The sequence below is a fragment of the Pseudonaja textilis genome, chromosome Z (assembly GCF_049901715.1).
Source record: "Pseudonaja textilis isolate UNSWEBS1 chromosome Z, rPseTex1.2, whole genome shotgun sequence".
In the NCBI taxonomy this organism is placed as follows: Eukaryota; Metazoa; Chordata; class Lepidosauria; order Squamata; family Elapidae; genus Pseudonaja; species Pseudonaja textilis.
In genome coordinates this window covers 93486261-93513717 of record NC_142008.1, presented here as the reverse complement: position 1 = coordinate 93513717, position 27457 = coordinate 93486261, and the positions used below count along the sequence as shown (strand labels likewise).

The window sequence follows — 27457 nt, the reverse complement described above, 5'->3', positions numbered from 1 at the left end:
CATTTAAGAGTCCTTTTACATCCTTCACATTTTTAAAAGGTTCTCCTGGGTGAAAAACCCCTTTCTCTGAATAATAGATGGTGATGCACTTAGGAGGAAAAACGGAGCAGTAAAATCAAAAGAAAACCCCACCCTCTCCTAAGGCATAATCTTTATGCCAGAACATGACATCAGCATGAATAAATGCATCGAGGGAAAGGGATAGTCCTGGAAACTGACTTTGATTCTGGGGGTGTGGGGGTGTTTCTGTGATGAAATCTTGAGGAAATGCCAAATATTTGTGAGTTTAGCAACACCTCCATCCTAGATATAAGGCAGGAATTCAGAGAAAGAGCCACTATCCCTCTCAAGCTTTTAGAATTTAGCAGGGAAGTCTGTATTGTGTGGCTCCATTTTTTGGCAAAATGACCACTTCCATCAAGCAATACACTTCCTCCTCTTCTTGTAAGAAAGGGACTTCATGCAGTTTTGGTGGGGGCTCTTCCCGTCTCTCCTCTGTCCCTTTGGGTGGAGGATGCAGAACTTCAAGCATCTATGGAGGATCAGGTGGCATCTCTGTCTCTTCCTCTCGCTATTCCTCTGGGGTTGGCAATGCCCTTGGTGGTGGCTATGGGGGTAGCAATTACTGTAGCAGCTATGGTGGTGGATTTGGCACCGGTTTTGGTGCAAATCTTGGTATGGGCTTTAGTGGAGGCTCTGTGGTCAGTGGTGATGTCCTTTTGACGGGAGGTGAGAAGCAAACTATGCAGAACCTCAATGATCGCTTGGCTAACTACCTGGATAAGGTGCGGGCATTAGAAGAAGCCAATACCAATTTGGAAATTAAGATCAATGAGTGGTATCAGAAGCAGGCACCTGCTCCAGACCGTGACTACAGCCACTATTTCAGAACAATTGAAGATCTGAAGAGCAAGGTATGACTTAATGCCTATTAGAGGGGAAAAATTTTCTCAGCCTGGATATAGGAATGAATTCTTAAGGTCAGAAAAAAGAATTTGAGATTCAAAGATTCAAAACCATATCGGTTTATAAATAATAGAAAAAACAAATATGATGTTCAAAGTCTGTTGTTGACTGCTGTCTTAATTCTCTGTCACTGTAATGCAAATGAAAAAGCTTGCATTATTACAGTTCTCTGTGTATTTGTTGAACAATTCACACTTATGTAGCTTTATCACATTGTTTCTCTGCCTCTTGCAATCCTTCTACAAATCTAACATTGCCGGTTTGTGCTTAAAGTCCATAGAGAACTGTAGATTGTTTTTGCATTACTATGGTGTTAATGTGTGCTTAAAACAATAATGACAAAACTTCTTAGATGCATGCATCTCTAATTGGTACACACTTTGTCAAATATATTTTGTGCCAGGTTAATCCACATTCTGTATCCAATGAGGATAAAGTCTCTGGTCATGTGCATTATCTAAATATTTTTTATAAATATTATAAATCAATATTATAAATTTTATTTCCATCTATACTGTTTTTGCAAAATTAACTTCAGTTCTTCTTATCACGGGGTGAGGGATGGAGTGATTAGGCCTACTATTGAAAGGCAAAATTCACAACAGTCCATCTGATTTCTGGTACACTGAACATGTTAGCAAAATGATTCTAGAACTTGCAGTGGGAAACCTGGATGGATTTGAATTACATTTTGGTGAAAATTCTTATACATCCTTAACAATATGAGAGGTTTCTATGGTAGATTTTAAGTTAACACTTGTACATCATTATCTAAAAAGGACAAGGGAAGACCTAATAAATATAAAATATGTATGTACTACAAAATGTAGTTCCTGCCATAGAAATCCATCTTGCTCTTGTGGGGAATGGTGTGAGCAAGTGACCTATGTGCCTCCAGGATTACTTGTCCAGGTGGTCACTATGAATGGCTAAATTGAAGATCATTTTCCTTCTAAACTGGCCAAGTTTTAAATCAAGTGGATCTCAGAAAGGAAGGATGCACTTAGCTATCAATCAAATAGATAGCGGTCCTCTGCAAAGGTAGATGTTATGGATAAATGATTACCCTTGTCTTTTATGACATTTAGAATAAAGGTAAGGGAGAAGAAATTGATTTGTTTGTTAATCAGATCATTCCTAAGAAAATGGCAAACTGAGTTCCAAGAAAACAACATCGAAGAGCAGATTGCTCTAGGATATGAATTATTTAATTCTAGTTGTCTACTGATGGAAGCCTCCAGAAATCATTAAAAAGTTGCAAATGAAGTCTGTATCATTCTGAATAGGAGCCTGATGATGCATACCGGATGTTACTCACATCCCAAGCTTGAATTCCTGAGAGCTCTTCAGGGCAGGGCAGGGCAGGGCTCTGATACAGCTCACCTTTTGTATAGTCTTGTCTGATGGATTCAGACTCAAGTACTGAGTAATAATAACAATGATTTTGTACTAGGATCAAATGAAGGATTAGCAAAGCTCTTTGAACACTAAAATTTGCTAAACAAATAAAGATCAATATGACAAATGTATTACATTTGCCTTGTGAATAGGTACTTGTCTTGATAATTGTTTTCTTAAGTTTTTGTGGGTACTTACATATATGGTATTATCCTGATTATGTATGGTATTATCCTATAAGTATCCACTCATATTTCTGCTTTTTCTGTTTACTGCTTTTATTTCATGATTGCTTTTGTCCTGTATAGAGTTAGGATGCTGTCATAAATGGTAACAGCAATGATGGAGAATCCATATGTCACTGAACTATAATTCTCAACATCCCTCACTATGATATAGCCATGGTAGCTATATTACTGGGATCTATAGATTAGCAACTTTAAATTCACAGCTTCTCTATTCCTGAGTTGGTGAATTGGATGATGATAGGAAAAACTCTTAGGATTGCTTCTTAATTTACCCTGTGTTTCCTCCCTAGATTTTAGCAGCTTCCATTGACAATGCTGGTGTTCTCCTTCAGATTGACAATGCACGCTTGGCTGCTGATGACTTTAGAACCAAGTAAGATTTTGAGTTTTTTAATTCATGGACAAATGGAAAACAATAACACCAGGCTCTTTTACATAGTTTGCTAAGCGGATGGAATTTTGTACACACTAAGTAACTAGATTTTTTTCTTTCACATTTAAGAGATAAAAGTTAGATTAAAGAATGAAAAAAGGGGTCAAGGCAGGTAGTGATACCTAAAGATTTTGTCTGGTCTCCATTGAGAATAACCAGAACACAGCTTCATTTCTTAATCCATGGTTAGGAACACAGCTCCCACAGGTCCCAAGTCACTCTTAAAAATTATGGATGGTCCAGGAATCTCCTGCATTAATTAATTTTTTAAATGTTTGATTTTTTTTAAAAAAATATGGCTGCAATCCTATGAGATGCAATGCTCTTTAACTAGATCTTGACAGACCTTACTCTTGAACACAAAAGTCTTGCAAGATTTCATGAGTATTTAAGAGATATTGCGTTGCTACATTAGATTTGGCAAAATCTCATGATAAAATTGTTGGAATTTTGTAATTGTTGGAAACTTGTAACACTTGAAGCAATAAGTTTTGTTGTCAATATTGGGTATTCAGAAATTGAAATCATATATATATTAGTGCTCTGTCAATTCTATTATATATTTCTTAGCTGAATAAGCTATCCCTTGGAATTGTACAGCTCTGCTCAAAATATATGCCAAAATGCACATTTTTAAAAATGCAAATATGCGTATTTTGTGGGACAACATATTCAAATTCATATGTTTTAATAAACTTTCATTCTTTGGAGATGACTATAGATTAAATAGACCCCTCTAGAGGTGGTATTCAGCAGGTTCTGACCAGTTCTGGAGAAGCAGTAGCGGAAATTTTGAATAGTTTGGAGACCCGGCAAATACCACCTCTGACAGGAGATTTTATAGTATCCTTCCCCTGCCACGCCCACAGAACCGGTAATAAAAAAAAATTGAATCCCACCACTGAACCCGTCTCCTCCTCTTCCATTCTTTCCTTTTCTGGATTTGTAAGGCCATCCAATTCAGAACACTGGGTTGGAGTACAGTATTAAAAAGAGATAAAAATCAGGTTTTAAGTAAAAATCCCCCAAAATAATATGGGAATAATGGTGATACAGAAGTGCTTCCTAGGTTCCATCAGTTGGCATATTTTCCCAAAGGGATTTGAATCACACCATATCTGTTAAACTAAGCAGGTGACAGATGGTCCCTCAGGTAGCAAGACCATGAAACACTTGACAGAATATAACTAATAACTTGACTTGACTGTTCACTGTTCATGTGCAGTTTCTAAACCAGAATTTTTACATGGACATACCCAAACATGCCAGTGATTCCCTGGGCTTCTTGATCCTTATGTGTGATTTTTAAGAGCAACACCACACACATTGTAATAATCCATGTGCAATGTGACTAAAACACAAGAGATTGCCTGAAAGATATCTGATCCAGAAAAAGCTGCAATTGTTCCACAAGATGGAACTATATAGAGGATCTTTTCACTACAGCTACCATCTGTTCTTCACATAGAAATGAAAGTATAGTGGTGAAAATAATTGATGAAGAGCAGGTATTAAAAAAAACAAGGATTACTTGTTAATTAAATTTAAAAAAATAAGGATTACTAGAGCAGTTTAGTACTTTGCTGATATTCTGAAACTCTACAGATAAGATTAAGGAACTTGTGACCATCCTATGTACATCCTTCTTCGTCTATAAGTTAAACAGGGCATGATGTCTGTCATGAACTAATTTTGTATAGCTAAAGATCTGTAGCCTATGATTTAAACTCTTTTCTGAACAGTACTGCTTTGGTGCTAAGCAATATTACCACCTCTCTTTATAGTGTTCATATAGGAAGTCTTCTATCAGTGCTAGTGGAAATTTTCCCTCCATTGCAGATGGAGGTTCTGCTCCCACTTTTGCTCAGGAATCTGGCAGGCTAAAAAAAAATCAGCTTCCCCCCCCTTCCCTAACAATGTATTTAAACAAATGAACAAGTGAAGAAGATAAATAAGAGTTGTAGTTTGGCTTTCACTGAATCATATATTTCAAGACAGTAGGGGTTGATTTCTGCAAATTTCAAAATTTTAAATGAAAACAGGCACATATTAGCCATTATGAGTATCAAAAGGAATGGAGTTGATTTTAATCTTGAGAATAAACTTTTAAAATCACAATACCTAGCTAAGACGCAAATGATGGCAGATTAAAACCGAACAATAGTTTTTCTATGTTGATTTTTCTAAAATATTTTTGCATTTATTTAATTAAACAAAATAAAGGAAAAAAAGAAAGTAATAGAAAAAAAGAAAATGAAAGAAAAGCAAGATGACAATCATACATAAAGACTGATCATACGTGTTTATATCTATATAAAGTTTCATATAACAGTTTCCACAAAAGATTATCATATTGCATTTTAATGGTTCATCTAATTATGTCTGTAAATATTTTTTCATTAGCCGCAAGTAACATCAGGCCTTCAAAATGGATATGTGGTTTAACTCCTTGCTGAATTCTTGTATTTCCAGGTTTGAAACAGAGCAAGCTTTGCGTATGAATGTTGAAAGTGACATCAATGGGCTGCGCAGAGTCTTGGATGAACTGACCTTATCTAGATCAGACATGGAAATGCAGATTGAGAATTTGAAAGAGGAGCTGGCATATCTCAAGAAGAACCACGAAGAGGTAAAACATCAAGACAGCAATAAATCTATCCATCACTAATGAAAGTGTAGGGAAGTTGTTTGAAATTTTTTTCCCACATATTGGTTCAGGCCATTTAGTCAACTGCAAAAGGATATTTCTTGTTGTCGGATTCAGGATTTGACATCTGAATTCCAAATCATATTACTCCATGTTTAAAGCAGATTGCGATGATATGCAAATACTTAAGTCATAAGTTTTAGGTGGTAGTGCAGGAAGAGGCTATGGTCTTAAGAAAGAAACATGAGTCTATGCTAAAATTCATGTTCTTATGTAAAAAGTCCCATATTCAATTCCTGATATTTCCCAAAACAGCAGGTGGGGAAAAAAGATTTCTGCCAAGGATTTCTGCCAGTGGGCTTATTCTCACATCCTTGTAACTGCAGCATAGCACAAAGGTGGATTATTTTAAAATGACATGTCCTCAGGAGTTTTATCTCATTCCTAGAACACAGCTGAGAAACTGAAAGTCACCCTTTGCTGTTCCAGGGTTAAAGGAGTATTTTTCCTTTTCTGATACAAAATGTCCTGTGGGGATATGATCTCTGATGCTTCCTTAACATTGCTAATATAATCATGGGCTGGAATCTCCCATTGATCACTTGAGTCAGCTATGATTTTTGAATACTGTTTTCCAATATAATTCCATTAGTCCAGAGTTACTGGGAGTCAAGCAACATAATCATGAAATAAATCATCATCATCATCACTATCCTCATCATCATGTTTTTAATCTCTGAAAAATCTGAAGAATATTTTGAAACAACCTTTCTTACATGTCATATATCAGCTCCAGGTACAATCAGGCAGCTGTTAAATGGTCTCCTCCCTCTCTTCTCTTGCCATACCTCTCAGTCTTGACAGCTTGGTCTGGGAGAAGAAAGAGAGAATAGAGGGAGATAGGATTCGTCATCCAGAAGGTAGCCAATGACAGAGCTCTGATCCTTTGTTCCTTTATTGGGTCCCATCATCCCCCCCCCCAAATTAATTCTGTTGGAGAGACTTAATCTCATCAACGTTGAGGAAAATGCTGAAGAAACCAGTTTGGTGCTGCAGTTAATAATTAGAAACTGGGACACTGTGGGTTCCAAACCCACAAGTGGGGAGGGGGGAGCTTAGGAACAAAGTAAACTGGAAGTGTGAAGACATTCCTTTGGGCTCACATTGGAGGTCTCATGGTCTGTGTTCAAACAGCAAGAGTTTCTCAATGAACTAAAATGTAAAAGTACTATACAGTGTTTTGCTCTTTGTTTTTTGGTGGGTTTTCTTTTTTGAATTTGGTTTTGCTGAACCAAATAAAAATTATCTTAGAGTCAAGAAATTAAACAGACACCAAAAAACAATCCTTAAAATATCTACTTCAGGAGAAGGCAAAACATGTTAGACAAGTAGGCTGAATAATACAGCTTCCTATGAATTTTTGTGTAGAAATACATATGAATGATAAATATTTTCCTTCCACAGGAAATGAATGCTTTCCGAAACCAAGTCAGTGGAGAAATCACTGTGGAAATGGATGCGGCTCCTGGTGTGGACCTGACAAAGATCCTGTCAGACATGCGTGAACAGTATGAGACTTTGGCGGAGAAGAACCGTAGAGATGCTGAGCAGTGGTTCTTCAGCAAGGTTTGCTTTTTAAAAAACAAACAAACCAGAGGGCTTTTACAGAACATAAGCCATATATTCCCCAGAAGGTGCTTAATGCTCTCACTATAAGTCTTCTCTCTTTTTTTTTCCTTATAGACTGAAGAGCTAAATCGGGAAGTTGCCACCAATACAATGCAGTTGCAGTCAAGCAAGACAGAGATCGTGGAACTGAGACGTACTATTCAAAGTTTAGAGATAGATCTTCAGGCTCAACTCAGCATGGTATGGGAACACTTAAAGTTTAATGACATTTCCTCCCTGTACCATAGGTATAATCTGTGATGTGATTTTGGTTATTTCAGTGATGGGGGTGGGTGAGGAGAAATGATAGGTCAACATGTTGCTAACATGTTCTCCTCAGTAACAAACAAATGAAACACCTGTTATTGAAAGGAGAGAGAGATATAGAATCTAATCCAGAAAAGTTTAGTTGCCCTCATTAAGCTTAGTCCTATTAAAAGTAGAAGCACAATTTTTCTTCTGCCTTCAAGATCAATTGAAGGAACTTCTTTCCTCTGCTGAAGCTGCCTGGCCCTATCTAAACCACAATTCTTTATTTTCTGGAGAATGTGGAACTTACTCAAACTAGGATAGTTTTTTTTTTTTTAAATGTGTGATACAGTTGCATTTCCTTAGCATTTGAAATAGTTGATGTTATTCATGATAGCACTAAATATATCTGGAACCCCAACTCAGATTCCTCCTGCTCTTCTCTTTCCCCAGAAATCAGCACTGGAAGGCACATTGGTGGACACAGAAACTCGTTACAGTACTCAGCTTTGCCAGATCCAGACCATGATCTCCAATGTGGAGCAGGAGTTGGCTGGTCTGAGATGTGACATGGAGCGCCAGAACCATGAGTACAAGGTTCTCCTTGATGTCAAGACACGTCTAGAACAGGAGATTGCCACCTACCGTCGTCTGCTGGAGGGAGAGGAAGCCCAGTATGTAAAAGAGAATGGGTTGAGATGGAGTGGGATGGGGTTTGACAAAAATGGCTGGATTGGGAGGGGAAAACAAGAGATGTAAAATGACATATACGTAATGAAGGGATTTAGATGGGAACAAATTTATTCCAAGCTTCCATCTTTAATATTTGTTTCATTGCTAAGTAAACAGTTTTCCAGAAATCTTGAGCTTCTTTCTTAAGAAAATCATCTGTTGGTAGACTAATCTTTTTACATGTTGCCAAAAGTTGCTTTATATAAATACTTTATTGTAATAGTATCTAAGAATGTTTTTAGTAGACTCTTCTATTTTGGTGTTTAATAAGACATATTGCCACATTAATTGAATTGTGTGCTAGAAAAACTATCAGGGTTTCTAACTGGTCCATGCAATTTTGTATTTCTTTCAGCATCACCTCGCAATACAATGCATCTAAACCTGGCAAAGAAGGTAAGAGTGAAATTCAATTAAGCAACAGTCATTTAATTGTATCCCAATTCTCATTAATTTATTGCAGTTTAGACTGTACTGGATTGTAATTCCCTTGATCAATAGGTCATAGGGTTGATGGGAGTTGTAGTCTAATTATTAGACTCTAATACATCTAGAGAATTTCAGGTTGTGAAAACTTTCTGGTACTTACCCAGGAGTGAAGCCATTGTACAAAGAAATGTAATGTCAAAAAAATAGTTGAGGGACCAGTGAGTGATAAACCCAACTCTAGATATTTATTTTTCAAATCAAAATATTGCCCAGAAACCTTCTAAAATCTTCTAAAACAGCAAGTAGGCAAATTGATTGTTTTATATATACCCTCTGTCTTTTCTGTAATTCAGAACATACGTACTGATCTTGTATAAATCAATACATGGTAATTAGCTAAATAAGCCAAAAGATATTTCAAGAAAACAAAGTATGCCAAATCTTCATCAACTTGAACGACATACTACTAATTATAATATTACATAATCTTAAGTGTATTTCCGGCTGTTCAACCTTAAATTTCAATCCCACACATCTCTTTCAAAGAATAAGCATATTTCTGAATGAACATGTGTGGTACTATAGTAGTTTTAGCCTGTTCCCAACCTCCACTGTAGATATTACAGAAGAACTCCACTGTAATATTACAGTCTTCCCCAAATTAGTGTCTTCCTGACACGATGCTACTGCAACTCCCAAACTTTCCTATTAGCATGAAGAGAGTACTGTTAATTCTGGGACCCAAAGTCGTAACAGGAAAGCACCCAGTTAGGGAATTGCATCACAGTAAATCTATTTTTTCCCCTTCAAGTTATATACTGTAATAGAAGCATTGTTAATCCAGAAAAATGGTGGGATTTGGAAGCACTTTCTGGTTCTCTACATATAAGAAGCATAGGAAGCAGGGGAAGCCTCTTAGAACAACCTCCTGGTTAATTGAAGCTGCAACAAAAGCTTCTTGACAGCTAATGTCATTTTATGTCCTGATCATTACAAGCTGATGTCAGCGACTGTCCCTTTGGGTCTAGCTGAAGAAAATGTGCCCTTTATGCCTCTTTTTCTAGCAGTACCAAAAACAACTCGCCAAGTCCGCATGGTTGTTGAGGAGCTTGAAGATGGAAAAGTAATTTCTTCACGTGAGCAAATCCAAAAGAATTCATACTGAAAAGGATTCTACCTACTCCAAGACATATCTGAAAAAGTAGTTGTAGTGCATATTTTTGTGTAGTCTGTAGTTTGGATGTTTGGATCAAAAAGGGAACAAAGTGGTAGAATTATCTGGATTTTTCAACAATAAACTTGTATGTCAGCAATTAATTTATTTGTCAACTTTATTTGCCATCCATCTCATGATTCAAGACGATTCTTAATAAAAACACTGTTTTCCTTCTCATGCAAAACACAGGTTCTTACCATGAAACACAATTATCCAGAGAATGTAAGCCATTGTTAAAGTTTTGGCTAAATGACTTCAGGGAGGTCTTTCCTAAATTAGTTTACTTTCTTTTCTGGGTCCATTGTCCAGCTCGTTGCCATCTTCCTCTGGTCCCATTTGGGTATACTACTGTTTGAGACACATGAAAAATGCTGTTTTACCTTCTCATCATTATCTCTGCGTCAAGAGGATAGATAAATGTTGATGTATGTTAAAAACCTTTGGATTTTCACTTGCATCATCAGCTCTGCCATCTTGACAAGCTTAAATTTTAGTAAAAGGAACTAAGAGTAAAAGCAGGATTCAGGCAGTGACATTGTCAGCAGGTCCCAATTATGCCCATTTCTGAACTTGGCCTGGAACCTCATCAGTGGTAAAATTCTGATTTACTGTTTACTCAGCAGAACATCTAAATTTCCAGTAATCTGAAAAAGTCATGTCCTTGTAGAGATGAATCACATTCTTTTTTCCATCTCCATTGTTACATAACAATAAACATACTTTATTCCTCGGAAAAGAGATTAAGCAAGTGTGAAAACATTGCTCTGTCTTTCCATCTAGACTCTAAAATTTGGGGCAATTCTTGCTAGTTGTCAGACTAGCGAGATAATCCAGTCATGAAGCACACCCAGAAGAATTAGCTCTATCTTTATTTTAAGGTTTTTTTGCAAGTCTGAAAATACATCTGTCCCTACTTGCCTAGAAAACCTAACAGGGTCTCTTCTGAAATATTTGACATATCCTGATTCTTTCTGCAGATTCAGCTGCCCCTTATTTGTTCTCTACTCAGTGGATTTTGCTCATGTCTCCCAATGTCATCCGTACATACATTACATTACAGTACACCTCCACATTACTGTATTTACTGAAAATTAAAAGGCACATCCATTCTGCATAGAGGTGCTTTGCCCCTCCAAATTTTGGTCATACTTTTGTGGATTGTAAGCAGAAACCAGGAGGCTATTTTGGGGAGGGTGTGGGAAGGGGGGGGGGGGCAATTGAGCATTTTCTTTTCCTTAATAATTTTTGTCAATCTGGTTTCAAACAGATAAACATAAAATAAAAATGAACAATTTTGCCATATGCAAAAAGAAAAGAAAAAAAATACCCCTGAAGTAAACAAATTTAAATAAAAGAAGCCACTCAAGGCATTAATATCTCAGTGAGCTCAAAGGCACTTACTCATTCATTTCAGAATCTGTTGCCACATAAATGTTTGCATGGTGAGCAGACATGCAAAGTGGGAGCAGGCAGCACATGCAATTGAAAGAAATACATAATATACACTTCAAATTTCTCGGGTAGAAGTAAGATTCACAACAAATTTTAGTGACTTTTATATGTTCAAAATACAGCTGAAAAAAATGCATGTTAAGAAGACTTCTTATTACATACCTGATAGCTTAATTTTGAGCAGAAATAATGAAATGCTAATATGACATAATATATTATTATGTATTATATATATATATATATATATATATATATATATATATATATATATATATATATATATATATATATATATATATATATAAAAAGGAAGATCATTTATTCTGTGTTCTCCAGAGTTAGTACAATGTTTTCAAACTTGATAATGATAAGATGTGTGGCCAAAGGGCCAGTTCAATCTCCCTTCTGTGTGCAGACTCATCACCGTCTCAAATGAGACCAATAACTGCAAACTTCAGTACTTTAACAGAAGGATCCTTAGAGATGCAGCCATTGGTATAAAGAGAAAAGAGTAATGGCAAGAGCACACAGCCCTGGGGTGAGGGCACATGTACTAATTGTTCAGGCAAGTTGTTCGTTGTGATTCCCTCCCTTCCAAACTTCACCTGTTGCTTTCTATCTGTCAGAAACAACATCAGTTAAAAGCAGTATACCATCAATAAAATAGCACAAATCTATTAAAACCATAAATATTAAAAATGGCACTAAAGTTAAATTTCTAACACCTTCATTAAATCCTTTGGTTCACCTCAACCTATTCCAATGCTTGGGGGAAAGATCAGAACGTAAGTGCTTCTTGGAAGACTAGAAGAGAGGTGGCCAAATTTCAAGGAGAATGATGTTGGGTTTCAGTAAACATGAAAATAAATGCAGATTTTTTTAAAAAAGTAAAGAGGTCCTAAAAATATTATAACAGCCCATACTCAGTGAATAAGAAATAGATAGTAAATTTTCCTTCAAATTTAGGTGGATCCTGATTTCTTCTTTAATGTTTCCATATAGAATCTTGCGGGGTGGGGGGTGGTAACAATGTAGAACAATATAGATTTGGAATTTGTTTTGTTTTGCTTTTGATCTCTAAGCTAACTTAGGCAGCTTCATCATAAGATTTCATGGTGGCTTCTTACCCATGTACTAATCAATCTAATTCTGCTGATCTTCTAAGATTCATTAACCTACTAATGAAAAAAAAAGTAAAAACATAAAAATATCTTGATACTTTGTTATGTAGATCAGATCAGGAAATTGTGTGCCACCCTGAGGTTTTAATTATACCTTATACAATCTCCAACTAGATCTGATGGGAATTCACATCCAGAGACTTTGCTTTCACCTAGTCTAGATGATTTTTCAAATTCTTCATACCAAATTCAACAATCACAATAAAGTACAGCAGAAACGGACAGCTTGGCCTCATATATATCAAAATATTGATTGCTACTTAACATGTTCCCAGGCCCACCTGACAATAAATAAAATGAAATTAAAACAATACATTTATTTGTAGAAATGCCTTAGGGTCTTATAAAGGTCATCAAGAATATCCTTAGTTAGTAAAGAGTACCCCAGGTGAATCCATAGGTTTGGGGGTAAATGGGATTTATGGTGACTCTCTATAATAATCTAGCAAGCATTTTGTCAGTGTACCTCAGAAAAGTTGGATTAGCTGTATTCCTTCATGATTGGTTTCAATACATGCCTGCTTAGTATAAAACTTTCATTGTAATAGTAATCCTTGTTTAAGGTTAAGGTAAAGGTTTCCCATGCACATATGTGCTAGTCGTTTCTGGCTGTAGGGGGCTCATTAACTGGACCCTAAACAACTGTAAAACTGAACCCATACATGCGATCTTCTACAATGCTGTAACAAACCTGGGACTGGAACAACTAGTAACCAACAATACTAGACTTAACAACTGCCTCGATCTCATCTTCTGCAATAGTTTGAATTCAATTTATAGAATACAAATTAAAGAACCCTTTTCCAACAGTGACCACAGCATGATTGACTTTTGTCTCAACATACGTCCCCACAAAAATCAATACAACGATGTGATCCCCAATTATAACTTCAAAAAAGACAACTATGATCTTATAGACAACGATCTCTCCTTCCTTGATTGGCAATTTTAATTCACTGGATGCAATACTGTTGAAGACCATTACAACATATTTTTACTTGAAGTCAAAAGAGTCATCAAACTATATGTACCAGTAACAACTCCAAAAACCATGAAAAACAGATTACCTATAACAATAAGGAAGCTTCAATCCAAAAAGAGATCACTTTGGTGGAAAATTACAAACTACTCCTAAAACTAAAATCTTACGGTATCTCTGGACACCTGCATAACTGGATAAAAGCATTCCTGTCAAACAGAGAACAAATGGTCAAAAGTGGGAGCGTCCTATCAAATTCTGGACCTGTCAATAGTGGTGTTCCCCAAGGCAGTGTTCTAGGACCAACTCTCTTCATACTGTACGTAAATGACCTCTGTGATCATATTAAGAGCAACTGCATTCTCTTCGCTGATGATGTAAAGCTATTCAACACCACAGACAATACTGCTACCTTTCAAAAAGATCTCGACTATGTATCAGAATGGTCATACAAATGGCAACTTCAAATCTCAACAAATAAATGCTCTGTCTTACATATTGGCAAAAAAATCAGAAAATAAAATACAAGCTGAATAGTCAAGACCTTGTTGACAATCCAAACTCTGTCAAGGATCTTACAGTACTCATCTCTAATGATCTAAGTGCTAGAGCCAACTGTAGCTACATAGCCAAAAAGGCATTAAGAGTTGTTAACCTAATCTTATGTAGCTTTTCCTCTGGTAATATTACATTACTAACTAGAGCATACAAAACATTTGCTAGACCAATACTCGAATACAGTTCATCAGTCTGGAACCCACATTACGTATCTGATATTAACACAGTTGAGAAAGTTCAGAAATATTTCACGAGAAGAGTTCTCCGTTCCTCTACTCATTGCAGGATACCTTATGCCACCAGACTTGAAATTCTAGACCTAGAAAACCTAGAACTACGCCGCCTTCGGTCCAATCTACGTATGGTATATAAAATCATACATTGCAATGTCCTACCTGTCAATGAATACTTCAGCTTCAACCATAACAATACAAGAGCAAACAATAGATACAAATTCAAGGTTAACCGCACCAAACTTGATTGCAGGAAATACGACTTCAGCAACAGAGTGGTCAATGTCTGGCATACTCTACCTGACTCTGTGGTTTCTTCCCCAAACCCCCAAAACTTTAACCTTAGACTTTCTACTATTGACCTCACCCCTTTCCTAAGAGGTTTGTAGGGGGTGTGCATAAGCACACCAATGTGCCTACCATCCCTGTCCTATTGTTTCTTTTATTTTTCTTATATGTATCCATGTATTCATAACTATGTTTTTACTTATACCTATTATCTTGTAAGCAATTGACAAACCAAATAAAATAAATAAAAATAAATATCTGGCTCATCTCCATTACAAAACTGAAGAGCCAGCACTCTGAAGACATCTCTGTGGTCATGTGGCTGGCGTGACTAAACACAGAAGGTGCATGGAACACAGTTACCTTCCCACCAAAGTGATCCCTATTTTTCTACTTGCATTTTTACATGCTTTCGAACTGCTAGGTTGGCAGAAGCTGAGACAAGTAATGGGAGCTCACTCCGTTATGCGGTGCTATGGATTCGAACCGCTGAACTGCCAACCTTTCTGATCAACAAGATCAGCATCTTAGCCACTGAGCCACTGCTTCTCAATAGTCCTCGTTTAGTGACTGTTTAGTGAGCATTCACAATTTTCTGACAGTGACAGAAAGGTAACATTATGACCAAGCCTTACATTTATGACCTTTGCGGAACTATAAAGCAAAGGAAATCTGAATATTACTTCATTTAATGAGTGAGTTGCTGGTTCCAGCTGTGACTGCTCTATCCTTTTAGTGATGCCTTTTAGTGATGCCAATATGATAGAACAGAGAAAATCAGTTCAAGTGGAATAAAAAAGCTGATTTCCCAGATTTAGTCCCTGTAGGTTTGTGTGTATGTCCCAAAATAAATCAAAGTACCCACCGCGGCTGCATCAAACCTCCAGTTGTTTTTATTGTATGTACCATGCACAACATATGCACAAAAAAGAAGGCAGATTTTGATCATACAGCCCCAGCTGCCATCCTGATATGTTTACCCCAATTGCAGTACAACAGAGTTCACTCTTCTATCTGTTATTTCTTAACTTAGCATCCCTGCAGCCACTATACAGAATCCTCTTTCAAGTCGAGGAATCACGAAACCCCAAGAACATGTTTGCTCAATTAAACATATCAGCGAGTCCACAATTCTACGGACTTTGATGCTTTCAGATGGTGTGATTTCAGACCTTTGGATGAAAGTTTCTGCTTGCTTGCATATGCAAAATGGTGGTCAGAACAAAGTGCCAGTCTATCAAAAAGAGTATATTAAAAACACCAGTGAACCAACCCTTGCACTGAGCAAAGCTTTGAAGAGCTGGAACAAAAATATTTGAAATAAACTAAATTTTCATTTGTAACTGTGATTAGGATGATGATAATTATATTGCTGCAGGTGAAACTGTGTGGTTAATATGCAGATTAAACCAAGCACACAGACAGGTTTACCTAAACATCAAAAGAAAAAGAAAAGAAAAAGAAGTCACTGCCTGACTTCCCTTCCCTTTACCAATTCCTGAGAACTGGGAAAAAAAATGCTAGCGATGATGATCTTGAGATGATGCAAATGGAATCCTACATGGATACCTTGTACACGCTACAATGAGAGAGGAATAATGAAATATGTGCCATAATATCACAATAGGTCTGGCCTTTTGTACTTGCATCCCGAGGTCAGATCCAAGTATGCAGGTCATGTGGTATGTATCACAATAAACATTTCCACTCTGCCCCTTCCACCTTCCCCATGGATATCTGTGATCTATGATCCATCATGGTCAAAGATGAGAAGGGACAAATGGAGAGACTTCTTGCTATTTTCTAGTTTAATTGATTTGGTTTACAATATGAATGTGAAAGTAAACTAAGTTCACATTCAGTAAAAAGTGCTATATAGCCCTGCTATGTTTTCTGCTCTGAAGGATAGGAATGAACTAACTAATAAGTGAAGTGAAAGAAGCTTCTTGGGTGAGAAGCGAAATGTTTTCAAAGGAAAAAAACCAAGACGGTCTAATTGCCTTTTGGAAAAAGCATCTTTGGGACAACCATGACCTCGATGATTGAGAATCTCTATAGATATCTAATTTGAATCAGTTTTCAGCAGTGGTGTGAAGGATTCCTCCTAAAAATGACAACTGACCTTCAAAGGTTTGTCCTCCTGATGCTCATGTATATTAGCAGCATTTCCTCCCTTTAACCTTAGCTTTAGTTGCCTACCCGATAGACAAATACACACCCAGTAGACTAGACTTGATGCTATGCAGTCTATGGTTCTGGAGGCATGTATTGTAACATCCTCCTTCAATCCAGGTTGTATCCCTGTTTAGAGAGTGTTGGCTCTGCAAGTTTTTATTATATTGTCCTGATGCTCTGCCCCTGCTAACTAAATAATGGATCAACTGGGTGAAGAAAATACTAGTCTCTTCTGCTAGCTTATAACCAGGAAAGTACTTAAATGTTGTCCATTGTCCATTGTCCATTGTCCAAAAGGAGGACTTCAATTTCATGCTGGAACTGTTAACTTCTAATTTCTATTGTTATCTCTTTAGGTATTGCTGTATGCTCTTGATTATTGGCTTTTTATCCCTAATATTCTTTATTTTTACCTTGTAACAATTTTGGACTCTGACTGCAAATAATATCCATTAGCTTGTGTAAATTACCCTAATTTTATTTAGATTGAGATAGGAGATTTGAAGTGGATATAATTCACCTTGGGTTCATGGTTGGAAGCTATTTGATTTCAAGTGCTGCAAAATTTGATTTGAAAAGAGTTGTCCACAGTTTATAGTGCAGAAGCACCAAAAACCTAGAAGGGATGAACTTGTTTATGATAATAGACCCTTTAGCAAATACAAAGACTTGTGAAGTCTCGATTTTAGTATCTTCTAAGATTTCACTGCAATAAATGTTTAACTCAGGCGATAGCAGGGTTGAAAAAAGGATATCTCGACAGCATCCAAACAGAAAAAGTTTGAAATTTCACTAAGAAATGCAAAAAATGTCTAACTTATATTCAGGTAGTCCTCAAAATATGACCATTTGTTTAATGACAATTCAGAATTACAATGGGTTTGAAAAAAGTGACTTTCAAATGCTCCTTACACTTATACTCACTGCAGTGTCCCCATGGTCATATGATCAAAATTTGGACACTTGGCAACTGACACACACATATATATAATGCTTGTAGTATCCTGGTTCAGGAAATCATCATATGTGGCTTTTCTAAATGGCTTTTGATTGGGTGTATATGTTTGGTTTTCTTCATCATGTTCTTTCCATATGCTAAATAAACAATGGCATTTGATAACAATGATGTAGTTCGTTTAATGAAAGAAACAAAAATGTTGAATGTGACTCACTTAACAACTGATGCAAGTTCTGATCCCAATTGTGGTTACAAGTCAAGGAGTGTAATATTACAAAGAAAGAGTGGCATAAAAAAAGTGGCATTTGTAGCCTTGCCATCCCAATCTTAAAAACAGAACACTCTCACCATTGTAAGCCTGGCCATTTATTCATTGCTATAAATCTTAATCCAAATGTGTCCCAAAAACACATTTAAAAGTACAGTAAAGTTTGATCCAAAGTGGTGTATTGGTTTGATCCAGGAGGGGTCAAAAGAATTTACATGACCGTAGCAACCACACAACTGGAGCCTTGTTCCCTTTTATATTCATTACATATATTGCTGTGTTGGCAGCATTAACACTGAAGCATAACATTCCATTAGCACAAGAGATTAGAAAAAAGGCCCTTGTGGCTGGCTACATTAAGCAAATTGAGATCTGAGAAACTGAAGAAAGCTCAAAGGAACATTACCCTTGCTACCCCAAGAGAGCTTTGATATGCCCAAAATGAGGTGTTGGCTCATTAGCCAACTATTGTTTATTTTATGTTACAAGCAAAAACCAGGCCAAAAAAAAAAAGTCTGAGTCTATACAAAATCATGAAAGAATCAACCTGACCTCAGAACTGAGAAGCATTGCATTAATATGGGCAAGAAAGAAAAGGATGGAAAATTATGTTTATCATTCTATCCTAAATAAAACAACTCCTTATTCAAAGGTCTTATTCTACAAACTAGTATTACTAAGAAAGTCCATTACAATATGCAACATTCTCCACTCAATTGTTCTGCATATTGTAACGGTATGAGGGAATGAGAGATCTTTGAGAGATCAGGTCATCCCCACCTACAGGCAATATGTCATTCCCACAGATTAGGAAATGGTCTTACATGAAGCAGTTGAATGTGCAGAGGGAATGGGGATATGGCAAACCTCTCAGAAGGGACCCTTCCTATTTTTTTTAGATTGTAAAGGCACGGGGGAGAGGTATACTTTAAAGGACATCCAGAAATACTATATAATTGTTGTATTACATTTACAGAATCTTGCAAGTCTGAATGTACGTGTGTGTCTCTGTGTGTGTCTGTGTGTGTGAAAGTGCCCTGTGGGCCTGGTAAGGGTGCGTGGGTATATACAAGAGATGTCGCATGGTTCTGAAAAGGCGCGTGGATGGGTAGCGTGGATTGAGAAGGGTGCATGAGGATGTATGAGAGGTACCACACAGGTTGGAGAGGGGGCATGGCATGTGATAAAGTTGGGAAGGGTGTGTAGGGTCCATAATATGTAGGCCTAGAAAAGTACGTGAGAGGTTTTACAGGTCAGAGAGGGTCAATAGATGTATGTTAGATGTATTGCACAGGTCAGGGAAGGCTTGTGGGGGATGATGTGAGTCTTTTATACAACCCTGTACCTTTCCTAACCTACTTGGCACTTTTCACACACAGCCCTGAAAGGATATGCAAGATTTACCACAGAGATATGGGAAGGTGCGTGGGAGTGGTGGTAGTGTAGGACACAGAGGACATGGGGGAGACATCATGGAATTAGGAAGGGTGTGCAAGATTTCCTTCCACCCTGTGCTTAACTTCCTTCTTTCCTTATTTAAATAGAGAATTGAATGGCTACAGGCAGGCAAAAAAAAAAAGATGGGAATGGGAATGCATTCCAACTTTCTATTGGTTTTGCCATTGAATTTCCTTAGGGAAAACTGACAGTGAGCATTAGAATACTCCCTCTCTTCCTCCCTCCCTCCTTCCCTTCCCTTCCCATCTCCTCCCTTCCCTTCCCCCTCTTCTCTTCCTTTCCCTTTCCAACAGGCTGGTATAAGTGACTACTGCTGTGCAGGTAGGTGGGGAATGAAGGAATGTGCAAGTGGCTGGAAATTGTCATGACATGTTGAAAAATGAGCATAACATGACTTTAGTAGCAGAGGTGAAACAGCAGTGGCACCCCAGCAGCAGTGAAGCAGCCACAACTTTCCTTCCCTTGGGATTATCAGAGCATTCTGTAAATTACCCCACTTGAGTACCTTTATTGACAAAATATTGCCCTATGATGTACGTTTTTGCCTAGTTAAATATTACATATATGAGAGCTTTAGAAGTATACAATTTATTTTTCTACATATTCTGCCTTCTCAATCAGTAAATCCATCTATTACTAGTTCATTTTATCCATTTTCCCAAGTCCATAAAAGGTTTTGAGGATCTCATAAAAATAGTAATTATTCCCTCTCTAACCAAACAAATCAGTTTAGCCATTTCTGGCCAATTTTAATCATCTTTACATCTATTCCTTTTTTGTACCTATTTCTATATTTTTTCATCTTTATGCATACTGTTAACCCTCAATTTACAACCAATTCACTTAGTGACTGTTCAAAGTTATAGTGGCACTGGAAAAAGTGTGTTATGATTGGATTTCATGCTTAACAATTGCTGCAGCATCCCCACAATCACTCAATCAAAAATTTGGTGCTTGGCAATTGACATGTTTTTATGATAGTTGCACTGTCCCAGGTCTTTTGATCACTATTTGCAACTTTCCCAGCCAGCTTCCTACAAGCAAAGTCAATGGGGCAAGCCAAATTTGCTTAACAACATGATTCATTTAACAAGTGCAATGATTTGCTTAACAACATTGGCAAAAAAAAGCTTGTAAAAAGGGGGAACTCACTTAATAACTGCTTTGCTAAACAATGGGATTTTTGTGCTAAGTTGTGGTTGTAAGCTGAGGACTACTTGTATAGTAACTTTGCTGTCATTGCCATATATAAAATCAATCATCCATAAGAGTTTTCCATCTGTAAATCCTAATACAAAATGTTCAAGTTCCATCTGAACTTTATTTTTTAAAATTCTTTGCACTATTATATATATTGTTGACCAATTTTTGTTGCTTTTTCACAAGTTCACCTCACATGGTAAAAATGTCATTCATCCTTCATCCTTTTCAATATTTCCACAGAAAAATCACAAACATACTATACTACAGAATAAGTAAAATTAACATAAAATTAATACTAACTAACCTTAGTGCATTAACTTACCTGGCTATACAAAATATGATGTAAAAATACAAAGATGAATATGTTTGTTGCTAACAGAATTAGAAGGTAATTTCGCTTTCTCATGAAAACAACAGACACAAATCAAGGTGAATTTGGTTAGCTTTGCTGGTGAACTCTCCGAGAGAAGAAGGGAGGTAACATACACAGAGCCATAAAGATTATAATCCTCATCTAAATAAGAAACTTTTATTAAAATCATTTTTGTTGAGGAGAACAAAGAACTAGTCTGAACAGGTGGAATCCTTCTAGCCTTCAGGAGTGAATGTCAATTTTAATAATGTTTAGCTAGTATAGCCAGTATTTAGTAATGAGGAGAGCTCTGTAACAATATTTGAGGCCACAAATTTCAGAGCCTTGGCTTAGAGTGCTATTTTAACTTATAATTCTAGACAGCTGTGCACAGAACCATGGTGGCCTAATTAGAGCCCTACCTATAGCATCAACAGGAGAGTGAGATTAAAATTTTAATAATAATAATAATAATAATAATAATAATAATAATAATAATAATAACAACAACAACAACAACCCCTCCAAGGAACTTTACCTTGTCTTGGTGGAGGGGCTTGCGTGTCCTACTGATCCTAAGGGCTATGCTGAACAGGTGGAACCATATCAGACAGGTCTTAGATGAAGGGCCAGACAAAATTTGCTCCACAACCCATTTCAACATGGTGAATACAAGAAAAACGAAATTTATGCCAGCTGAATTGTTGCCCAGGGTTCCGATGGATGCTATGGCTCCTGGGCATTCTTCGCAAAATGAGCTACAGGGCCCAGCTCCTTCTCCTTGGCAACCAGGGCATGGAGCTCAAGAGATACTGGAAGTAAAAGCAAAAAAGCAAAAAACCTGGACTAGGGAAGAAAATATCTTGATTATGGAAGCTTACTACCAATCTGAGCCAGAAAAATGTGGATTTCAAAATGAATGTATCAGATCTGGAAGGCAAATTGCACGGACCTTGACATCAGTGAACAAAGGTTAATGGACCGACAACGTGTGATTCTGAGCCACAATTTTTTTCACTGCAATAGAATTAAGAGAAATTAAAAAGAAAGCAACTAATGGCCTGAGCATATCAACGAAAAATAATAATAATGTGAGTGAATTGCAGACTCAAGAACAACCTGCAGAAGAAAGAGGGGAAGAAGTTGCTGAAATTGGTGAAGATAAAAAACAAGAAAAAAGTGAAGATCAAGAAGCACCAGCAGATAAAGATAAATTAGCTGAGAAAATAAAGGATTAAATGGAAGACACTGAAAGAATACGCTTGCCAAAACTCAACCAAGTTAATCAGAAAGCACGAGCAAATTCACTGGAGAAAGTCAATGAAGCTATGCAAACCATCCCAACTACTACATTAGCTGAAACAAATCAGCTGATGTATGCATCAGCCTACCTAACCACTAAAGAATTGGGTTTGAAAATACAAAAGAACCAAAGATGCAAGAAAGGGAAGCCAAAGTGGAAAATTCAGTTGGAATTGAAAATTAAGAACTTCGTGGAGACTTGAGCAACCTGAAGAACCTAAGGCAAGGCCAGCTAAAGAACAAACAGATCAAAAGGAGCTTGGCAACAAGATATGATTTGGAGAACAAGGAGATTGCTGTAGTAATTGAAGAGCTGAAGCAGGGGGTTGTTGCCATTACTGAAAAGATTAAGAGTTACAAAAATCGATTAATCCAGTTTCAACAAAACTTGCTGTTCAGAGCGGCACCAATTTTATAAGAACCTGGAAAAGGAAGAAAGCGTTACAGCAAATGAAAAGCCCGATAAAGAAAAAGCTCTGAAATCCTGGAAGAACCTGTGGGAAAATGACATGAAGCACAAAACAAATGCAAACTGGATCAAACAGATTGAGTCCTCAGTGAAAGTGCCCAAAATGGTAGATGTGAAAATAACAAAGGAAATGGTTCAGAGGCAGTCAAGAAGAATAAAGAACTGGAGCGCACCTGGACCAGATGAGCTACATGGCTTTTGGCTGAAGGCAATAGCAAGTTTATATGAAAGACTTACTGTCCAAATGAACCAAATTATAGAAACACCTGAAAATGATGAATGACTAACAACTGGAAAGACTTTTTTAATTCAGAAAGAGAAAGACAAAGGAAATGATCCAGGATATTACTGACCAATTACCTGCTTGCCAACAAGCTATAAGCTTCTTACTGGCATAATTGTAAATCAAATGTATGGATACCTGAAAAGGAAAGATCTGCAAAAACTGAAGAGGAACAAAAGACCAGCTGCTGATTGACAAACTAATTCCGAACAATTCGAAGAAAAGGTGAACCAACCTGTTCATGGCATGGCTGGACTATAAGAAAGCATTTGATTCACTCTCCCACAGCTGGATTAAGAAATGCCTGGAAATCTTTGGCATGAGTAGCAACATTGAAAATTCATGAAAATTTTTAATGAACCTCTGGAAAACAAAGCTTATGGCTAATGGAGAAGAACTGGGTGAAGTTGAAATTAAACGAGTCATCTTCCAGGGTGACTCCCTTTCACCCCTACTATTAATTCTGTCAATGCTACCACTGACAACCGTTTTATAGAAGGTAAACTGTGGATATGAACTTGCAAAGAAAGGATTGAAAATTTCACATTTGTTCTACATGGATGATTTGAAGCTGTTTGGTAAAACAAAAAGTGAATTGAATTCACTAATTGAAAGCACAAAATAATTTAGCCAGGACATCGGCATTCACTTTGGAATTGACAAATGTGCAACAGTGGCAATCAAAGCAGGCAAGGTCATAGAAAATCATGGAACAGAACTTGAAAATGAAGAAATTATAAAGGCAATGAAACCAGAAGCAGGCTACAAGTACTTAGGGATTTTAGAAGCCTCTGATTTAATACATAATAAAGTCAAGGAATCAACTTCAGCCAAGTACGTTAGAAGAATTCGCAAGATTTTAAAGTCCAAATTGACCTGGGCTATACCTGTGATTCGATACTCTGCAGGAATATTTGACTGGACCCAGATGGAGCTGGACAATTTGAACAGAAAAACAAGGAAGCTTATGACTATGAATCATGCCTTGCACCCTAAAAGTGATGTTGATCAATTATATTTACTAAGAGCAGAGGGTGGTCGAGGTCTCCTACAAGTAAAGCAGACTGTAGAAGAAAGACACAGCTTGAATGACTACATCCAGAAAAGTGAAGAGCCAATGATTAAAGAAGTGCATAAAGGAGGCCTTTTGAAGTCAACCAAGTCAAAACTTGGTTACTTTTTTGAATACAAAAAAGTAATTGAGAAGTGAATTTAAAATTGGAAAAGCAAAGCTATGCATGGCCAATACCTGAAAAGTATTGATGGCAAAGCTGATCAAAAGCTTACTTGGAATTGGCTAAAATTAGGAATACTGAAAAAAGAGATGGTTTTATTTTGGCTGCATTTAGCCCACAACACACCTGACATAACAATAGTTGAGAAGAAAAGGGTTTGGTTCATTAACATTGAAATACCTGGTGATGCACGAATTGTAGACACACAGCAAGAAAAATCTCAAAGTATAGGGACTTACAAATTGAAGTTGAGCAACTTTGGAAAAAGAAATCATGTGTTATCCCAATTGTAATTGGAGCCCTTGGAGCAATACCTAAAGGGCTGCCTTGCTATTTGGAAATCCTGAATTATCAGACCTGAATACCTTGATTCTACAAAAAAACAACCCCCCCCACCCTACTTGGAACAGCTTATATCCTCCAACACTACCTGAACAGTTCCTAGGTCCTTGGTTAGGACTTGAGCTGTTGAGCTACCAACCAGCCCCAAAGGCTGTGAATCTCATTAAAGATTAAACAACAACAACAACAATAAAAATTGCCAATAGCCTGGCAATGATCAACTGCATGGCTTTTGGCTCAAATATGTGACCAGCCTGCATGAAAAAATGGCTGAACAATTCTATGAGATGCTGCAGTCAGAAAACATCAGTGAATGGTTAACAGCTGGGAAAATCTACTTGATACAGAAAGATCCAGCAAAAGGGGAAACACCTGCAAATTACAGGCCAATAATGTGTCTGCCAACCATGATCAAGTGCTGACCGGCATCATAGCTGACAGGATCCAGGACTATGTATTGTTCTGCACCTGTAGACAGAACATTGCCAATTTAAACACACTGCTATCTACATCCAAGCATATATTTTTAGAATTTTTAGGGAGAGATTGTCTTCACCTTCTTTCTCTTGCACAAAATATCTGAATTGAGCTGTGTCTTATTTATCTGGAAGACATCCCTTCGCATCAGGAATCCAGTCTATTACTTTCCATCACAGCTGTAGTCCAAATTATCTGGAGAATGTTAAGCTGGAGAAAATGGATTAAGTAGCTGTGTGTATGGTTTTGCTTTTTCATAAATGTCCTTATATTAAGAATTGCAGAAAGCTGTATATTACCAATAAGGAGAATATTTGTAGCCAAGGGTTGAAATGAGGGGTTCTTGGTATTCTCTGAGCTTGGTTGTTTTCTTGTAGACATTTCATTAACCAAACTAGTTATCATCATCAGTGTTAGTAAGAAGCACCTCCTCTTCTTCCCACATTTTCTCTAAGGGTTATATTTCGTTTAGAAAGTCCAAAATTGCAAAAACATATTAAAACGTATTTCTCTTGTTGTTGACGTGTCAGCTATCAAAGAAAATGGTGGTTAAAAAATACTATTAAAAATACTATTAAAGAGATTAAAGCAACACCAGAAAGGTGAAGGTAGAAAAATATAAATGTCAGCTTTTCTCATAATGATCTGGATAGGACAGTTGCAAATAGAAATTGCTGTTAGTCAATTTTAGATTTTGCAGTTATTATTATTGCATATGTTCTTGAAATAAAGATTTGTTAAAATATTATGGTTGAAAAACTAGTCTTTATGATGCTGGAACAAGTGATTTCATAAGAATGTACTCCTAAAGACTTTTTTTTTGCACATTTTTTTTCGCTGTACCTTTTGTTCTGGATGCTAAGAAAGTTGTTAGTTCCAGTTATCCACGTCCTCCTTTACCCATTTGGATATTTGTCGACCCTATAAAGGAAGCCATTTCTCTTCAGATTTTCCATGTTGAGTGGTTAAGATCAATAAAAAGAGCCAAAAAGGAACCCTTCTTTATTCTTTGAATTTCTATTTTTTCAGCACTAAAGAATTGCTCTTTCTCTCTCACTTTAATCTCCTGGAATCATAGAGCTGAAAGTGAATCGAGGTCTTTTACTCCAACTATCTGCTCAAGATAGGAATATTTATTCCTTCTTGGACAAATGGTTGTCCAATCTTTTCTTGAAAATCTCCAGAGATGGAGCACCCAGAACTCCATGAGGCAAACTGTTCCATTGACTAATTGTTCTGTCAGGAAATTTTTCCTTATTTCCAGATAGGATCTCCCTCTTGTGAGTTTCCACCCATTGATTCTTGTCTTTCCCTCAGGTGCGTTGGAGAATAAATCAACCTCCTCTTCCTTGTCACAGTCCTTCAAGTATTGGGAGGTGATTATACACTTTCTTTTTGTTAGCATACCTACACACATACAGGTAGTCTTTGAGTTACAACCACAATTGTGGTTGTAAAATGTATATTGCTAAGTGAAACATTTCCATTTTATGACCTTTCTTGCCAATGCTGTTAAGTGAATCACTGCAGTTGTTAAGTTAGTAATGCAGTTGTTAAGTGAATCTGGCTTCCCCATTGATTTTGCTGGTCCGAAGTTTGCAAAAGCTAATCACACAACCCTAGGACACTGCAACTGTCTTAAATATGATCATGTTGCCAAGTATCTGAATTTTGATTATGTGACCATGAGGATAATGCAATGGTTGTAAGTGCAAAAAATGGTCAGTGGTCACTATTTTCAGCGCCACTGTAACTTTGAATGGTCATTAAATGAACTATTGTAAGTTGAGGACTACCTGTATAGGTGAGAGAGAAGTTCCCTGAGGATGAAAGCTTGGAAGATTAAACCTCTGGTCCTAGTGACTGACCCAGATTGGATCTTGCAACATTATTTGCCTTCATTTGTAAACATACCTAGTTGTTCATCACATTGATTAGCCTCCAGTTCCTTATCATTTTTATTGCTCTTATTTGCACATTTTCTAAGGCCTAGATAAGCTATCATATCTGATAAGGTATTATCCATCTCAGATAGGCCGAAGCAGGGAATGAATCAATATGGGATTATTTTGAGTTTCTTGCTCACACTACCCTTCTCTGTGTTGGGACTTTTTCTTTACATTCATAGTTTCTTGATCCCTGGGACCAGCTCTCAATTCATTTAAACTTAACAACATGGAACCTCTCAAATTGTCTCAATGAAAAACAACATCTGTGATTTTTTTTTGTTCATACTTGAGCGATTTAGGTTTAATTCA

At 37.0% G+C, this 27457-nt stretch overlaps 2 protein-coding genes across 2 annotated transcripts in view; one reads left to right on the top strand and one right to left on the bottom strand.

The window, feature by feature from the left end:
• The window catches only part of EIF1 (eukaryotic translation initiation factor 1), a 273258-nt gene that overhangs the window by 128112 nt on the left and 117689 nt on the right, over positions 1-27457 (bottom strand). The gene's annotated exons all lie outside the window — the stretch shown is intronic.
• LOC113449410 (keratin, type I cytoskeletal 17-like) lies at positions 312-10087 on the top strand. The gene is made up of 8 exons (XM_026720501.2): positions 312-914; positions 2903-2985; positions 5518-5674; positions 7157-7318; positions 7436-7561; positions 8063-8283; positions 8697-8737; positions 9838-10087. Exons 1-8 carry the CDS (start codon positions 405-407, stop codon positions 9933-9935), a joined length of 1398 nt encoding a protein of 465 aa, XP_026576286.1. The 5' UTR covers positions 312-404; the 3' UTR covers positions 9936-10087.